The 18,112-nt window shown below is 37.2% G+C and overlaps 1 protein-coding gene across 4 annotated transcripts in view; it reads right to left on the bottom strand.

The window, feature by feature from the left end:
- Positions 1 to 432: 432 nt before the first annotated feature.
- The window catches only part of GRAMD2B (GRAM domain containing 2B), a 48,568-nt gene continuing 30,888 nt past the window's right edge, over positions 433 to 18,112 (bottom strand). Inside the window, exons 2-15 of one of the 4 annotated variants that reach the window (XM_053473833.1) lie at positions 9,367 to 9,422; positions 8,520 to 8,639; positions 7,742 to 7,811; positions 7,564 to 7,633; positions 7,174 to 7,277; positions 5,942 to 6,037; positions 5,488 to 5,559; positions 5,044 to 5,118; positions 3,846 to 3,951; positions 3,394 to 3,510; positions 3,210 to 3,288; positions 2,685 to 2,789; positions 2,157 to 2,247; positions 433 to 583 (exon numbers count right to left, since the gene is read on the bottom strand). In XM_053473833.1, coding sequence (XP_053329808.1) covers positions 542 to 583; positions 2,157 to 2,247; positions 2,685 to 2,789; positions 3,210 to 3,288; positions 3,394 to 3,510; positions 3,846 to 3,951; positions 5,044 to 5,118; positions 5,488 to 5,559; positions 5,942 to 6,037; positions 7,174 to 7,277; positions 7,564 to 7,633; positions 7,742 to 7,777 — 993 coding nt within the window. In that variant the 5' untranslated portion in view covers positions 7,778 to 7,811; positions 8,520 to 8,639; positions 9,367 to 9,422 and the 3' untranslated portion in view covers positions 433 to 541. Of the gene's footprint in view, positions 584 to 2,156; positions 2,248 to 2,684; positions 2,790 to 3,209; positions 3,289 to 3,393; positions 3,511 to 3,845; positions 3,952 to 5,043; positions 5,119 to 5,487; positions 5,560 to 5,941; positions 6,038 to 7,173; positions 7,278 to 7,563; positions 7,634 to 7,741; positions 7,812 to 8,519; positions 8,640 to 9,366; positions 9,449 to 15,009; positions 15,271 to 18,112 lie in introns of those variants that run through there. The other 3 variants (XM_053473816.1, XM_053473825.1, XM_053473807.1) reach the window with 3 other exon arrangements.

Below are 18,112 nucleotides of genomic sequence, written 5' to 3' on the forward strand. Positions count from 1 at the left end.
GCTCAACTCCAAATACCAGGTTTCATAATATCCTTACTAAGCAGATGATGAACTACTCTATTGCCAATGACAGATTCCTCTCTAAAAGGTATCTCAGAAAACCTAGGAAGACCTGGAGGAATGTGACAGAGCTCTACAAGAAACTGGTATCAGCTAAACAAAGTTACAAATTTAGACAATAAAAACAGACATCCAAAAAAACAAAATAAAAAAAAAACCCTGGAGTGCTTCATAAAAATTACTTACAAAGTATGTGCAAAATACATTCAAGTCCTTTCTTTCACAGTGAAATAACAGCTCTCACTGAAAACATGAAGCCTGCGGAACAGTTCTACTTCATATTGCTTTAGTTACTCAACTAAAGAACAAAAATATTCCTGAGATGAACGACATGGCTTCCAATTTATATATATAATAGAGGGAAAAAAAAAACAAAACAAAAAAACAAACAAACAAAAAGGAGAACTCTGTCCAGCAGAGGTAGGTTGAGGATGCCAATTACAACAGAAGAGGTCACAAAGAAGTGTTTCAGCTCTGTCTCCTAATTTACATCTTCCAAGAGACGTTGCAGATTTTTTTGAATCTAGGTTGAAAAAGAAAAAATAAAAAACACAAAATTACACTTGCACACACACTGCAGGATGTGTCTTTACAATACATGCATTTTTCACTATTACAATAAACTGTTTTAACCTTGAATAAATGCAGATATTAACTTTTTTACTGTTGCTCTTCCAAACCCCCACATTTTTCAGTTCTATACACAACACACACACATATACATATACATATATATACATACATATATATATATATACATATACATACATATATATATATATATATATATATATACATATATATATATACACACACACCGTATTGGCTCGGATATAGGCCGCCCCCGTATATAGGCCGCCCCCTAAAAGTTTGGTGCTTTTATAAAGAAAGAGTTTTTTCTTTAAAAAAAAAAAGCACCAAAAAAACATGCTGCCACTCTGCCAACCCCCCCCCCGAGATATGCTGCCACTGTCCTCCTCTGCCCCCCCCGACTTGCCGGAGCAGACTCCCAGGTGTCTTGCGGGGCCGGTGGGGGACATCTGTTGCGTAGACGTCCCCCGCAAGACACCCGGGAGTCTGCTCCGGTAAGTCCGGGGGGGGGGGGGGGAACGGTCCGAACGATGCGCTTAGACAACCACTTAAAGTGGGGGGAAAAAGTGCGGCCTATATTCGAGCCAATACGGTGTGTGTGTGTATATATATATATATATATATATATATATATATATATATATATATATATATATATATATATATATATATATATATATATATATATATATATATATATATATATATATATATATATATATATATATATATATATATATATATATATATATATATATATATATATATATATAAACCCAGTGGGGCAGCATAGTTGCAGTTCTGTTACAAGGAGTATGTAATAATAATAAAAAAATTGGCCTGAGGCTGCATGTACGTAATTTGGAGGCCACTGGCCTTAAAGCACCGGTTCCACCTAGTCATATGCACCCTTTTCTAAAGACCTGTGTGATTAGCCCACTCCCACGGTTTATATGCCAAATGTGAGTTTTTCTAAGCTTTCATAGAATAACCTAAATAGAACTATTAAAATTACAGGCCCAGCAGAAAACATGGTTATATTCCGAATAGGTTTTGGCAGTCAATGTGTGCTAGCTGAATATAAAAACACACTGGAGTCTTTGCAAAATTGACTCCAATATGCATATATTTGCCATTCAGAGAGCCCACTAAACAATCATACAACATATAATCCTACAATTAAAAAAAAAAAAAAGACACGTGTTGGCTCTGAGAAGAGACAAATTTCTCATGTGATGCATATTTCGATCATTTCAATACAAAATGAGATCTAGAACCACGTCCAACAAATCTCAGGGGTGCTTTCTAAACACATTTACCTCTCTTAGTAAACCGCATAATTGGCATTATCAGATCAAGACGAATGATCCTAGTATAAAATTACAGTTTTGTTGGTGGAAACAAAAAAATTATAAATATATATATATATAAATAATATAGAACACAACACCACCCCATTACTGATAGACAGCAGAGGCTGTCTTGCTCGAAAATTAAATTTTTACCTTGTCCAACTTTTCCAGGTTGGTTGTTAATTCATCACATATGGAGTCCGCATTTTTATTCCACTGGCTCATGCCTTGTTCTAGAGGCCATCTAAACCCCCCCCCAAAAAAAACAAAAAACAAAAACACACATTAGTCCATGTCTGTAAAACTGCAATTTATTTTATACCTTTCTTCATTTTAGAATGGTGTGAACCAACATTTCCTTCTAAACCCAACAACTTTAATACTTTATGTAAATAAAATACAGTGGAACAAGACTGTGGTAATTATCTGGATATATTTAAAACAGTTGGGTGAAAATATTCATAGAAATGCAAACTATTGTCACTTGAAAAGCAAATGATGCTAAAAACTCTTAATGATGTTGAAAGCCGTTCTTCCTTCTCATTTTACATAATTTAGACCAGGCATCGGTCAATGCATTTTTTTTGTTTTTAAAGACTCTGCAGGATGACGAGTGCCCGCACCCAGACTGCAGCCACTTTCAAGCACCATACATAATGAAAAATATAAGTCTATTCTTACTCTTTTGCATGAGAGTCTCTAATAGGTTTCAAGTTGGATAGCTTCTCTTCAAGAAATCCAATTCTTGATTGCATATAAAGAGTTGAGAAAAACAACAGGCAGACTCTGGGTATAAAATAAAAACAATTGCAGTAATAAGTTTACATGGCTAGGATAGGAACTCCTGTTTCCTAAACCAGATCTTAAACACTACTACATTTATGCAATAAGGTAAAATAAAGGAATGCTTATGAAGAGCAGTATCTTAATTCAGCTCCCACTAATGTACCAAAGTTTTTATTTATGTATAAAGAAGGCATTTAGACTTTTGGGGAATTTGATGCAAAATCAGTAAAGACCAAGCGATCTTGGCATAGATTGCTTGGAAGAACACCATGTATATATATTTGTTTGTTATATTTTATTTAAATTTAACAACCTTCATAGGAGGACTAGAGTTTTAATGGCATAGGGCTGTAAACCGTTTATGTTTTGTTATTATTAACAGAAGAAAAATTGCATTTTTTCTTCTAAGTATATACTTACAGAATTGCATACAAAATCAACAAGCCATTCAGAGAAATGGTTTGCCAAATATCCACAGTCTGGAACAACCCCATGACACCTGCATATAAAAAAATAAAAAATAAAGCAGTGAGATAAAAGGAATTCCTCAGTGGGTATCCTAGCTAATATAAATAGTGACCATGTCATTACTTCTTCCTCTTACCACGTCGTTGTTCAGTCACTTGATTCTTAGTCTCTATAGTCTGCTTAGCTGAACCGCCAACACAATCAAGTGATGTCTGAGACTTCGAAAAGACTGACTTTTCTGGTTCAGTGAATTCTAGAGAATAAATGCATAAGACTGTAAATCACAATGAGAGTTTTAATTCCTAAACCTGCATACCCCCCCTCCCCTTAGGAACAGATTGATGTGGCCATGGGCTTGAGGGTGTAATTCTAGCAGGTTTCTTTTCCGCATGAAATATATATAACCCCCCAAATGTCTGTGCAGACTTTTTTTTTTTTTTTTTTTTTTTTTTAAATACAGATTGATCCATTCATATGTATAGACAAGAACTTGTGTCAAACCTGACATTAGGAAATCAGAGACAAAATAAAAGATTCTGCCCCAACAATTTAAATCATAAACATAAGCTACATATAACTCCGGCAAACCTTGGGAATGTTCAGATTCCGTAGCCTGGGAACCACTACTGCTATATTCTTCTAGATCCTTCCTTGCTATTAAACCATCCAGTTCTGGAAAGTCTACATTGAAATCCTTGGGAAAGAAAGCAGATAAATAATTGGAGCACCAGTTCCAAATGGTTACAATGTGTGTGTAATATATAAATACACACACACACACAGTATCTAAACAAAAGCGAGTACACCCCTCACATTTTTGTAAATATTTGATATCTTTTCATGTGACAACACAGAAAAATCTACAGTGTAAAGTCGCGAGCGTACAGCCTGTATAACAGTGTACATTTGTTGTCCCCTCAAAATAACTCAACACACAGCCATTAATGTCTAAACCTTGGCAACAAAAGCGAGTACACCCTTAAGTGGAAATGTCCAAATTGGGCCCAAAGTGTCAATATTTTGTGTGGCCACCATTATTTTCGAGCACTGCCTTAACCCTCTTGGGCATGGAGTTCACCAGAGCTTCACAGGTTGCCACTGGAGTCCTCTTCTACTACTCCATGACAACATTTCGGAGCATGCTAGAGACCTTGCACTCCCCCACCTTCCGTTTGAGGACGCCCCACAGATGCTTGATAGGGTTTAAGTCTGGCGGCATGCTTGGCCAGTCTATCACCTTTACCCTCAGCTTCTTTAGCAAGGCAGTGGTCATCTTAGAGGTGTGTTTGGGGTCGTTATGTTGGAATACTGCCCTGCGGCCCAGTCTCCGAAGGGAGGGGATCATGCTCTGCTTCAGTATGTCACAGTACATGTTGGCATTCATGGTTCCCTCAATGAACTGTAGCTCCCCAGTGCCAGCAGCACTCATGCAGGCCCACACCATGACACCACCATGCTTGTCTTTGCGCTCCTCACCTGGTTGCCGCCACACACGATTGACACCATCTGAACCAAATAAGTTTATCTTGGTCTCATCGGACCACAGGACATGGTTCCAGTAATCTAAGGTTTTATTTGCAATTCCACATGCTCCCACTAGGACGTCCAAGACATTTCTAAAACATGTAAAACTTTTTTTGGGTGCTTTTAAATCTGGGTCTGTGCAAGATTGCGCATAGATCATTGCAGGTAACATTTGGCTAGTCCTGGCCCTCTGGTCTGAAGGCTACGAGAGCTACACTGTTAAAACACATAAAACAAACAACAAAACATACGCAAGACTTACATGTGTAGCAGATCGCTCGCCTCGAAAGCTGTGCTCAACAGGGGATGGGTTAGGACTATTCCCGGTGCTTAAATTCTTTAAGATGAGAAGAGAGACATTTGTTTTTAACATTCTTACAAGTCAATAGTACACAGAGAGGGGGCATGCATACTATGGATTGTTTTTATAACTACTTTAAAACTATTTCCCGCTCAAGAAATATTTTGTTTTTCTCTTTAAATCAAGATGTTATCCTAAGAATTTCAAACTAAGATTTTCACATAAACCGGTACTCCTTGTTGCATAATGCCATTGAACCCTAAAATGTGGAGTTTGTAACATTTTATAGCACTCTATTGAAGAGCTTCTTAGAGAACGACCCTTTACAAAGAACTTGTGCAGATTAAATTTTTTTTTTTTTTTTTTTTTTTTTTAAAAGATACTGACTTTCATTTGGATACATACCTCTAAATGACTACACACAGACTTCAATAACTTGTATGTTGAATCTCTGGTCAACAGTGATACAAATATAAACTGAAAAAGAAAAGTATACCCTGTTTATTGGATTATCTTACACATAACCCATATATAAATATTCAGTATTGCAATCAAGACAAACAATTTTGGCACCGACAAGGTCATTTGATACAGACAGACATTGTGTATAAAGAGATCCATCATATATCAACTGAAGATCACAGAGTTGGAATCTACAGAACACACACAGGTCTAACATTAGAAAATACATATAATTCTTCATGGAAAGATGCACGTGAAAAAACTAGTTCAACAAGTTACACCACACGCAAGCATAAAAACCATGCAAAGTGGCATTTGAACAATTTTTTTTGAAGGGGGGGGGACCCTCCACCCTCCCACACACATTTACTGCCAATATTGCGAGAACTGAACATACCCTTTCAGTAATAGTAGCTATTATAAGTGCGTTTGGCACCAAAATGGCAGTCTTTGTCTTCTTGATTAGTGTCACAGCAAGCACAGGAATTACGATCTTAAAAAAATAAAAATATAGCAATTACCAATATAGAATATAATACATATATTTTAAAGGAATTTGTAGTACTACAAACACCATGTAGTTACAAGTGGAGTTTGAAAAAGATCTAGATTTTGTAAAATAATAACGGGTCTGGTCATCCCTGCAGACTTCCCAGATATATTGACTTTGCAGGTTCTACTTGTCGCTCCATTTAGGAGCCACAAGGCAGTCGCTATATGCGTAGAGGCATGGAAAGGTTAGGGAGACTCGGACACAAAATTGCTAGCCAATAGTTCTGAGAACTCTCTCCTAATATCAGGAGTTCACAGTTGTGTTTTTGGTATTCGTATTTTTAAACTTGATAATAAAAAGGACTGGAAGCCGGTGAAATAGCTGTAAATATACAGATTTTCCTACATTTTTTACAGCAACCCAACTTTTTAAAGCCACATTCACGCATTGATCTTATGCCCCGGGCTTGAGTCATTACCCATACAATCCCTCCCCTGGAGAATCTGGGTATCCAAGTACCAAGCCCCCCCCCCGAAAGATTATATAAAAAACAAATGAAAGCATCATTCTTTTGGAGGAACGGCTATTAAAAAGTTTTGCCATTTCGCTAAATTACTAGAGCCTTTAGCAACTGCAGTGTCCCGAGGGGATTCAGCTCAGGAAAGGCCCACCTCAGACGGTGCACTACATTTAGCCCTTGGGGTGGTCTGAGGCACGTTTAATTCTTGGCTTTTTTTTTTGTGCTTGTAAATCCTCATCCCAGTAATTGAGCATACCTTACATGGCGTGATGAGGTGATTATGCAAAGATCTAACAGTCCAGAACGGAAACCACCCGTCACCAGGTCTCAAATATTGAGGCTACGTGTTAACATAGTCAAGCTTTTACACTGTAGAAAGACTACTACTCTAGAATAATTCTGTGTGACCTATATGCAGGCACAAAATGGCTTAAAATTACCATACTTCTTAAAAGGTTTCTGAACTCTGCATGATCGAACCTTGTACTTGAATGATTCACTTGATGTACAAATAGCTCAAATGGGAATAGAAATTACTTAACAATTCAAACCTGTTATCCTATTCTACAGAAAAGGTTCTAGGAGTGAAGGAAAATGAAAGAAAGAAAATACTAACCTTTGTGTCCTTTCCAAAAACCTTTGAATGAAAGCAAATCCAATTTTCTGAAATGTACAGCTTTCCATGATATAAGATTTCCTTCTGCAAGGCGCAAGTAAAACCTGGGAGAATGGGGGGGAAAAAAAAACGGTTATAGTTTTACATGTAATATTAGGGTCAATCAAATGTAGAATTAAATGAAACTATCCAGCATTAATACCATATTTTAATGCTCAATTAAACCTTATGGTACTCTTTTACAAAATTAAAAAAAAAAAAAAAAAAAAAAATCATATAAAAAATAGATCCTTCGAAAGAGAATAAAAAAAATTCAAATTATAAATAGATTTTTGTAAATAATACACAAATTTCCTAAACACACCCTAAATACAAAGTCTGACTACTTACTTTCCTGTAAGGTCTCTTCATGTGGGATGTCCTTAAAAACTTTGTGATACTGGGCATTGGCCTTCAAAAACTTAAACACAAAAATATGTTAAAAACTTGTCTTAAGTTTTTCATAGAAAATAATTCATAGAAAACACAGTATTATAACATTATGATAGAGTCTTTAAGCACCTCTTACCTGGCTAGAAGACCACTTCTTTCTTTCAAGCTTCATGTTGAGATTTAGAGAGGAATCATAGGTTTTTGACCTTAAATAAGGAGGCAAAAATAAATCCAGAGGGAAAACACACACCCCAAAATGTATTTAAATAAAAATGTCAGTATTAATGAAGGTAGGCTGTAGAAGTTCTATTTGCTCAGAAAGAGCAGGAAGGAGTCAATATTTGAGAATTAATTTCCAGCGCTTATAAAAAAGCAGCTTACACCTGGCATAGAGATCTTGCCATTCTGCCAACCAGCCACGGAACTAGAGGCCAAACATTAAATTAATTGACTGTTCCCAGCGCACCTGGCAAACGCAACAGTATTTCCCATTGCTGAAAAACCACGTTAAATAATGGACAGCACGATGATCCTAAATATTTACTTCTACTGCAACCTCTTGCTCTCTTCAATAGTGGTAATAAGCAGATAAGTTGTTTCAGAATATAGACTGAAAAAGTTTAAGTAAAAATTAAATACTATGGTAGCCCTGCCCATATTTTTTCTACCACATACCAAAAAGGAAGGAATGACCCCCCCCCCCAATCCAGTCCAATCATCTATGGATGGAAATGCCCTATGGCATATATTTGACCAGTAATAAAACTTCCGAGCCATGGTTTATTGCTTGGTTTTACTACAACTGATTGAGTACGCTGAATGTTATGAAACTGCAAACATCGTTTCCAATGAACAGCGTACACGTGAAAAGTCAAACAGTTCAATTAACCTCCTGAAAGTCTAGATCTGGATACCTTGAAAGAGGGAGCTTTCTTGGGTCGGCTAGGAACTCTGCATCATTAATCAGGATTTGTGGGGAAGAAAAGGACTGTCTGTTATTCTTCTTTTCATCCGGCTCATGCTCAGTCTCCAAACTGAGAAAGAGAGGAGAAAAATAGGTTAACAAAAAAAAAGGTATTCTACAGATAAGAGCATATAGATAATTGGCACATTTTCTCAAATGCAAAACTGGTTGTTCTCCAGCAAGAAATGCTATAGCCTGCCTGTTTTAAGCCAGACCACAAATACCACATCATATGCCTTCATATATATTACCCAAATCAGCACTTCTTTTCTGAGATTAATGAAAACAGTAGGGGGGGGGGGAATCCATGTCAACGATGGTCTTCCCTTGGGAAGAGTTTTTTTTCCTCCGGCTATGGATTAAAACACAGTCTAAGGTGTATTGTTAGCTTTGAGGATTTGCTGTTTCAGTAAGGCTCGCATGCTGCAGGTTTGAGTTTAGAACACAAATATAAAGAATGAAGCAAAACAAGAAAACTTACTTCTTGTCAAATATCTTACAGAGTAAGTATACAAGGCGGTGGTTCAACTACACCCTTAAAAAATAAATGTAAAAAAAATAATAAAAAAAAAGCTCTGAAAGCGGAGCATAAGTACACCCAAATCACCAAATATACATCGAGAGAGATATATAGATATATATAAAATCTTAAAGAATGAGAATCCGGTACTTAGATAACTAAACTGAAATCCTTAACAAGCACTTTGAGGTTTACAAAAAGCTCCTACTGACTTAAACCTCTGTGCTATTCAGATTTAGCCAATATGAATAGTAAATAGAAAAGACCCAGGTCTTACCTTCAGCACTCCTAGCGTTATCAAACTGCTCTCACTAACTGCATGGCATCTGGCTGCTATATTCGCAAAAGATGACACAAGAGGAAGTTACCTGTGTGTCATGCCTCGTTTTTTTTTTCTTCCCTTCAACACCTTGTCTACAGCCTCACGTGTTTGCTAATCATATGACAAAAATGCAGTCAGGCTTACACGGTAATTCAGCATGCAAGTGTTGGGACAGCGTGATCTTATGACGCTGTGGCAGCTGTAGAAGCAGTATAAGAATACAATGTACAACACAAGGTATTAGGTGGATTCTCACATTGAAGAGCAATGTGAAGAAGAGAACTGGAATATTATTTGATTATTCTGCATTATATTTTGGGGTCTTCTCCACTGGGAGGGAGAAAAAAAAAAATAGTTCCCAGGCGCTATTTTCTCTCCTTTACTTGTGTAATTTGTACCCTGATTAGGTTTGGGAATTATCTATACCACTGTATTCGGTGGGGAGAGGAAGAAAAGTTTTTCCTTTTATCATGTGGAGCTTTTCACATATGATGTATCATGTATGACGTTTGAACATGGGAGCACTGCTGTATGTATTCTGATTTGAGAAAAATAAATCAAATAAAACAAAGGCTGTGTATATATCACACATACACTTTTTTATTGTAATTTCTATGATTTTAAAGTCAAAGTACTGGCAGCAACAACACATGAAAACATGAAGAGGAATGGTGTTCAGTGTACCAAGCCCCCTCTCTCTCTTTCGAGAACATGGCATTACTAGCCTGCCTCCAGGCAAGAACAACAAAGTGTACCTAGACATTTTATGGTATAGCTTGAATTACCAAGACAAGAAAGACAAGACTCTGCTGGAGTTGCGTGTGGGGGCTACACTAGTGTTTGTACATTAGTAAACACTAACTTTTCTTGACTGCATCTACAATAATATTCAGCAGCCATATTACTAGCTGAACGGCATTGAAATTGTAGCTGGTAGCTGCTGCTACCACAGTCATAATGTTTCCTAATAATGGGTAACTAGCATTTGCCTCCCACCAGGAAACCCCTCCGACTCCTGAGCCAGCCTGAATAAGGCCTCAGTCTTTACATCAGGATGGGCCGAAAGAATTTGATGGGAGATAAGAACCAATGTTGCTACGTCCCTGCTGCTCTCGAGTCACCATCCCACAACTGGAGATCTATTCTTTCCCCCTTACTGGAAGTCATTGCCACCACAAGCTAAACGCTGGCACGTATGTTCCCATTAAATAATATCGCCCAAGTTTATATACTATTACATGCATTGTTTTACTTGTTGAGGCTTCATTCTCCATGGACATTAATCGGTTTATGTAACTGAATACCAACTTCAAAAAGCTCGCAGCAGAACTCAAATACAGCACACGGTAACCATTGAAAGCTTGTGATAGGGGCACAGTAAATACTCGCAGAACATCAAACCACTCAACTGCTATATTGTGTAGCCACACACACTTTAAAGCCAGAGGCTGCAAGTTATGTTAAGTTATGCGATGTGCAGCTGCACATATCTAGGGGTGCAGTACTTTTCCAGCACCTCCCCCATAAACCCAACACTTAAACTTGGTATAAGAATACATTCACTCTAGTACCATATACACTTCCCCAAGGGCCAGTAACCTTAGGCTCACTCTAGACCTCATACACTCCCTCTAATACTATACATACACATACTAACACCCTCACTTTGCCTCACCGTCTACAGATGAGCTCTTCCTCTTAGAGTGCGGAGCTTTTCTCTCTAGTATATCTCACACCCTATGTGCAATAAAGCCTCTGTTAAGTAACCCCCCCCCTTGACGTGGGAGTCTGTTTCCAGGGTACCTGGCTTTAGAACTACTTTGAGAAAAGCAAGAATCGTCATACTAATTAGCTTTATCAGGTAAAGGCTGGATGTTTAAGCCTCCAAATGTCATGTTACTGTTATGATAATAAAACACCCCAACATTTTATTAATATTGTGGCTCTTGACGAAGCCACCACCATCATGGGGTAATGTTTATCTAATGTTTAAATATTATGTGATCCTCAACCAGAAATCACAGCTGAATGGGCTAATTATAAAATGTTTATTATGTACACACCATGCAACTATAGAAGCTACTTTTAACCACAGTTCTCAGTTCTGTTGGTTACTGGAGACAGGAAGAGGGGGGGGGGAACCAAAACAAAAAAAACAAACCCACACTACAAAATTTACAAGTGCTTAACAGCGCTACAAACCTTCGTTACTATTTTTTTTATTATTTATTTTATTTTTTGTAAACTTTATTTTTTAAAGCTTCCTGTTAAAAAAAAAAAAAAAGAAAAATATTATAAAAGCAGGAATGAGAAATTAGGTAATGAAATACATTGTTTTTCTTCTGACCAATCAACAGAGTTATTATATGGTTTAATGTAATAAAAAAAAGGTTCCAGTACTGCCTAGCGTGCAATGAAAGTAAATGCTGCAGGTATTCGGTCTATCTTTCATAACAGCGGTTACAACAAATGCGGTGGAACAGATCTGAAGACGCCTGTATGAATCCCATTAGTTACATTCGTTATAACACTCAGTAAAAGTATTTATTATTACTACCATGTATATATTCCACACTAATGGGAGCTACTCAAATTATTCACCTAGTTTAGTTAGCGATGGTTATCTTTTCCTTATCGAGATGCAGAAACTAGACTCCCCAAAACAGTATACCTTTTCAGTGAGAAGTGGCTAATTTTTTTTTTCCTGCCAGTTTGCGGATGGGAGAAAATAAATAAAAATACAAGAACATAGCACTGGATTAACAATGAAGAATTATCAGTGTAAAATTATTTCCTAACGCAGTTAAACAGGGTAGGCTTCATAAAACCTTTAACGTAACTACTAGTTATCTCACTGTGGCTTATTAGCAAAGCATTACATAATGAACAAAACCCAATACAATGTCACTGAGCATGCAAGTCGCTCACTGGTCATAAGATGGGACACGGATGACACCAAACAATGTTTTAACCAGAAGTTGTATAAGTAGTGCACAAAGAAGGGCTTTTTACATTTATACACCATCAGTAATATAATAAAGATTTAAATTACTTGCCAACAGGAACAAATTAAGTTAATCAAGTTCTACTGTATGAAAGCCACTAGACAAGCCAAAACCGGTATCCAGTGTTAACTAAGACAGCGAGCAAACTCTTAGAGAAGCGAGGGGATAGATCACCATAGTTATGCGTTTTTGAATGATGCTAAACAGGGGAGAGCTGGCACAAAGTCAAGTGGCTTTCCCACCTTTAAATCAACAAACACTGATCCAAACAGGCAGACTAGCGGGGCCAGATTCTACATAAAGCATATATCATGGAAGCAGTACATACACGTATGACCAAAGGTTCGTAAGTTATGAGACAATAGACCCTGTCTCAATGCACCTACCTTATAAAAAGGTACGCTCTTTGTTTTATTTTTTTAATGCACTAAAATGTCCTAATATAATAAGCAACAAAAAAATTAAATCAGTTAACAGAAAGCTGAACCATGGACCTAAGAAACCAAGTCACTACCTACTCAAACACAATACATGTTACATTTCAGTAATCAAGTGTAACACCAAGGCAGCAAATTTGCCCTGTTGGGTAAATGGAGGAATTTCCAACAGTGATTAAAATGTCAGGGATTATGGAGAGCAGACACATGGGATACTAGGAGCTTCAGGTAGTGGACACCATTTCAAAGACACAGTGGGAAGAGTAAGAGAGGGTAAAAGGTCAGGACAGCAACGGTGAAGTTAGCTCATCATCATCAACATAAAGACACTGGAATCCAAAAGAAGAGCGGATTGGACATAAGAGGCCCAAGGACTCAGGTAAGCCAACAGAGTGAAGCCATCAAAACTATGTGCACCCAGCAGACAATAACTACTCTAACTGCACGCGCACACACACACACACACACACACACACACACAGTCGCTCTACCAGCACAGCCTTGGTGTGAATCCCTGAATTGTTGGTCATGCTTGGGGCAGACATACAATGAAGGTCTAATGATAGTGTACTTGAAACCTCACCCAGTGTGACCAAAAATTCCCATGCTGACAATACTTTTAACTGTCTAGAGTTATATTTGTATAGCAATAGCTGATTCTGTCATACTAGCACAATGGAGAGGAGGTGGGGGACAGGAAATATAGAACAAACCAAAAAAAAAAAAAAACACAACACGCACGCAAATAGGACCTTGCTCGTATCTACTGGGATAGCCACTATAGGCTGTCTGGGGCTATCACCCTACTTTCCCTGCCCTATAAAAAGTTACCAGGCATGGTTATGACGCATTAGAAAATGTATATATATAGAGCGAAACTATATGCACTAGATTCTCATGCAGCTTTTGATTCATAAAAAAGTGACATTCAATAATTTGAACACGAGTTCTGATTTTGAAGTGAAAAATACATTGATAATTTTTGTCGATATTGAAGTGGTTCTCATAGAAAATGTGAATAAAATTTCAATAAAAAAAAGGGATCATTATTAGAACCTTTGAATAAATGTTACAGTTACGAAATGACAGAGTAAATCTATAGCGACTACACGCCTGCCAGAAAACATGAATGGGGGAAAAAAAAAGTTACACAATATACCTGAATTGTCACAAATGGGGGAAAAAATTAGAATAAACAATGACACAGATCATTCAATCATTTTAAATTCAATATCTAAATAGGCCAAAGGGAACATCAAGAGGATTGTATTTAAAAAAATCATACTCATTCGTAGGAAAACAAGTTTTCAGAAGAAAAAAAAAAAAGTAGGTATTTTTTTTTATATATATTATAATTACTCTTATCAAATGTGTCTACTACTAGTACCACTTTTTTTTTTTTTTTTTTTTTAAAACACATCATATAATGTTACTAGCAGTAGTATAAACTATTAGTTTTTATTTATTGTGAAGAAATCAGAAGTACAGAAGTAAAGGTCTGAATCCTGCTTTTACAGGTTACACAGTGTAAGTTGATGTTTGCAAGTTGTTTTGTATATATATAACACAAAAACTACATCTGCTTGTGATGCCATAATAAAATAGATTAAAAATATATATTATAAAACAGTATTTTTTTTTTGTCTACCATATATTTCTGCTACACATAATATTGCTTTGGTAAAATATTCAGACGACCAGTACAAATGATCATAATAATAACAACAACAGCTGTAGTAAGTGGAACAAAAATAGAACATGACATATTTGGTAAATAAAAAAAAAAAAAATCTAATAAAATATTACTAATAAAAGTATATTGAGGGATATTATCGCTTTCTGCGGTTTGATTTTTTCATTAGCAAAACCCAAGTTACATAAGCATATGTTACAATGTTAAGGATCTCCAGCCTACAATCCATTAACCTCGTGGTGAACCGAGGACTTAAAAATTCCTAAATACAGTCAGGCCAGCGGCTCCCCTTTTTGCCAGACAGAGTACCCCAAGACCTCACTTTACGGCCATGTGATCAGAAGTCATACGCCAAGAAAAACACGCAGCGCTTGAAGAGATCACCGAAGCTTTCTGGGTTGAGAATTTCCTTTCACTCCCACGCATAATACAAAAAATAAACAAAATAAAAATCCATACTTACACAAAGGAAACTCCTTTGGATTCCCTTTTGGAAGCGAGGCGCTTCCCGTCTTCTGGCTCGCAGACCGGCTCTGTCATGATCACCATCTCCAAAGGCTACAGTACAAACCCCCAAGCGCTGCCTGCTAGCCCTTAGTAACGGCTCCCGAATCCCTCACACCTTCCGCGATCGCCCTCCACTCATCCAGGGATCTCGAGATCCTCTTAAAACACAAAGGTGGGAGAGACAACTAGCCAATAACCCAAAATGCACCACTAATGAAAACCAGTTAAACCAGTCGAGGGAATCTAATTACTGAGCCAGCTGCAAACATTTCAATTTTTTTTTTCTTCTTCCCTTTTTCTTTTCTCCTACAATCCAGCTGATGTGGAAACACAAAAAGGAGTGGAAGTCAGAGAAGATCTGTTGTGTGCAGTGGGTTCATCACAAGGACTTGTCTTCAGCTCCTGCACTAAATCTAAATTATTTACAGAAAGCAGGGAGCTGAGTCCTTGTTACTTTACAATAGGTCTGTTTAAATGTTTCACAAGTGGATGATTGAGGAGGTCAAGGTATCTGTTATAGGAAGTTATTTTGCAGCTAATAAAACTCAACTGATCATAATAATAAAAGAAAATCAGTTTTCAACTTTATGTCAATACCGCTTTCATACTTTACATGGGACTGTTATCAGATGGGGTTATTGATTTCTGTCACTTTAATAGACTAATATCACTTAATGAGGATGTGATTGCACATATCCTGAGAACTGTAACCCTTTCAAAGACAAGAACCTTTCCCCCAAATGTAACCATTATTATGTTTAACCATTAATATTTTTTTTTTGTTTTTAAAATCTTTTACATATAATGTAATAATTAAAATTGGGGGGGGGGGAAATAAAATTATATTTATTTTAACTGGGCAGGATCAAATTTTATTTTTTTTTCACAGTTTTTGTCTCTAGTGTTTATTTTCTGTTTTACACATTTTGTGGCACCTGTTTGTCTTGTAACATATTATGTCATGGTGACATCACTGTTGCCTATACACTTATTTATTTTTAATTTTTATGACTTTTTTTTTTAATACTTTCATTATTATTTTCAATTTTTGAAGAGGGTTGAAACACCTTGTACTTTATAACGTTTACTGCATTTACTTTAAAACATAAAGAGCTATTTAATGATAATTACTTTGATGTAAGGGAACACTTTCTAATTGCCGGCATGTGCTTCCAGGTGATTAAGATGCAAATAAACAAAATAATATGCAAATGTTAGCCTTTAACTTTATCTCCATTCCAAGGGGCCTCTGGCTTTATTGCAGTAATTTACCTGAAAAAAGGCACAAAATATGATCTACTGAACAATAGTGGTAAACTCAGGTTCCCTGTGACTGAAGCTATTTATTATTCACCAAGCCTGGAGTTACCCATCCAGTCCCTTTTTATCCCAGAGGGGTTTTACAGTAAGCAAAATGCAAGATAGCTCAGCCAGCTGACTTTTTTTTTCATTTTAACATAACCTGTGTTCATAAAACATTTACAAAGTGTCATTAAAGGAAAACATATTTGGTTTACTTAGTAACCTTGGATAACCAAGATATGTATTTCCAGTCATATTACATGTAACACTAAACATTCTGCAAGGAAGTATGCAACACTTATTGTTATTTTTATCCAACTCAGATACTTCCGGTGCCTTTATTAAATTATATCGGTTTCTCCAGCTTCTCCTTGCCATACTTGACCGTGACCATTTCAGGTTGAAGGCCTTTTGCCCTCTTCAGCCAAATGGGGAATCGTTGAGGTTTATAAAGTAAAGGGCGAATTGAGATTTTAACTATTCCTCATAGCAAGTTTCTCCAGCAAAAAGCTGTTCTGGCCATGTATAACCTAAAAGTCAAAGAGTGAAGAAATCTAATTAATTTAATCATACATTATACCGGCCCTGCCAAGTGCTTTCAGCAGAGGCTCACTAGGGTTTGGACCTTCAAAAGTCAAGGAGTTGAAACACAACTCTCCCTTTAGTGAATAGATCTTGCAGTGTTAGACATGCTGAGAGGTCCCAAATTTAAACTGCTAGGGGATAATACATGCGCAGTACACCCAGCATTACTTCCAGAAGACAGCAGCTGCCAGCATGCTGCATTAGTTGCATTGCTGAGACAACTTGTTTTACTGTAGGAAGGGTGTAAGCGACAGAGTTACAGGACACGTATTTGAATGTTTGTACTTTTTTTCCAAGTTTTATATTTTTTTATTTACCATGTAGCACTGGCAACTTGATTAGTAACAGACAACCCAGAATTCTTGGGAAGATTTTTTTGTAAGTTCATTTTAGCCATTGTTTGTTTCAGATGTTATCCTTTACATATGGTCTGTTCTAGGGATATAATAGGTAATTTGCCAGTGCAAATGATCAGTAAGCTTCACTATAACTTTTCTGATCTACTTTTGGAAAGGTCTTATCAGTTTGCAACTGCACCATATATGCAGCATTGTCCCTCGCTCCACCCTGCAGCGCCAACTATGGGTCCGACAAGTCGGGTTTAGTCTGTGCAGTAGAACTGGGAGTTTATACCAAAAAAATGGGCAGCTTATACACGTTTTCCTGAAACTATGAGTACCGGTAAGAGGATTTTCTCTCACTGTTAGTTGTTTCCCCAAAGCCTTCTTCAATTTTGATAAAAAAAATTGCGGGACAGAATATTAGCATCTGATAATAGATTTGCCTCTGACTGTGACTACATCTTGTCGACAGAAGTCCTTGAAGAGGGTGAGGTCTCTAGTCAAGCTGCTTGTATCTGAACTCCATCAGGGGAGCAAGCTCAGGGGTCGCACTCACTGTCCATCCACCACCTCAAAAAAGCGTCCCGAGGGAAAGAGACCTAAGGCGCATTGTAAAGAGCCACCTAGACCTGGTGGGAGTTAAGGATTATAAAGAACCGTGGTCATCGGCGAAGCCAAACTTAGCCCCGTATCTGTACCATATGTAAAAAGTGGCCTATCCGATTCAACGAGGAGAGAGAACCATTTGGTATGCTAAGGAGCCCTCCATCTGGGCCCATTGTTTTGTCATGGATGGTATTGCTCACGCTATTATCTGTAACAGGTGTGCGG

Source organism: Spea bombifrons, chromosome 1 (genome assembly GCF_027358695.1).
Source record: "Spea bombifrons isolate aSpeBom1 chromosome 1, aSpeBom1.2.pri, whole genome shotgun sequence".
In the NCBI taxonomy this organism is placed as follows: domain Eukaryota; kingdom Metazoa; phylum Chordata; class Amphibia; order Anura; family Pelobatidae; genus Spea; species Spea bombifrons.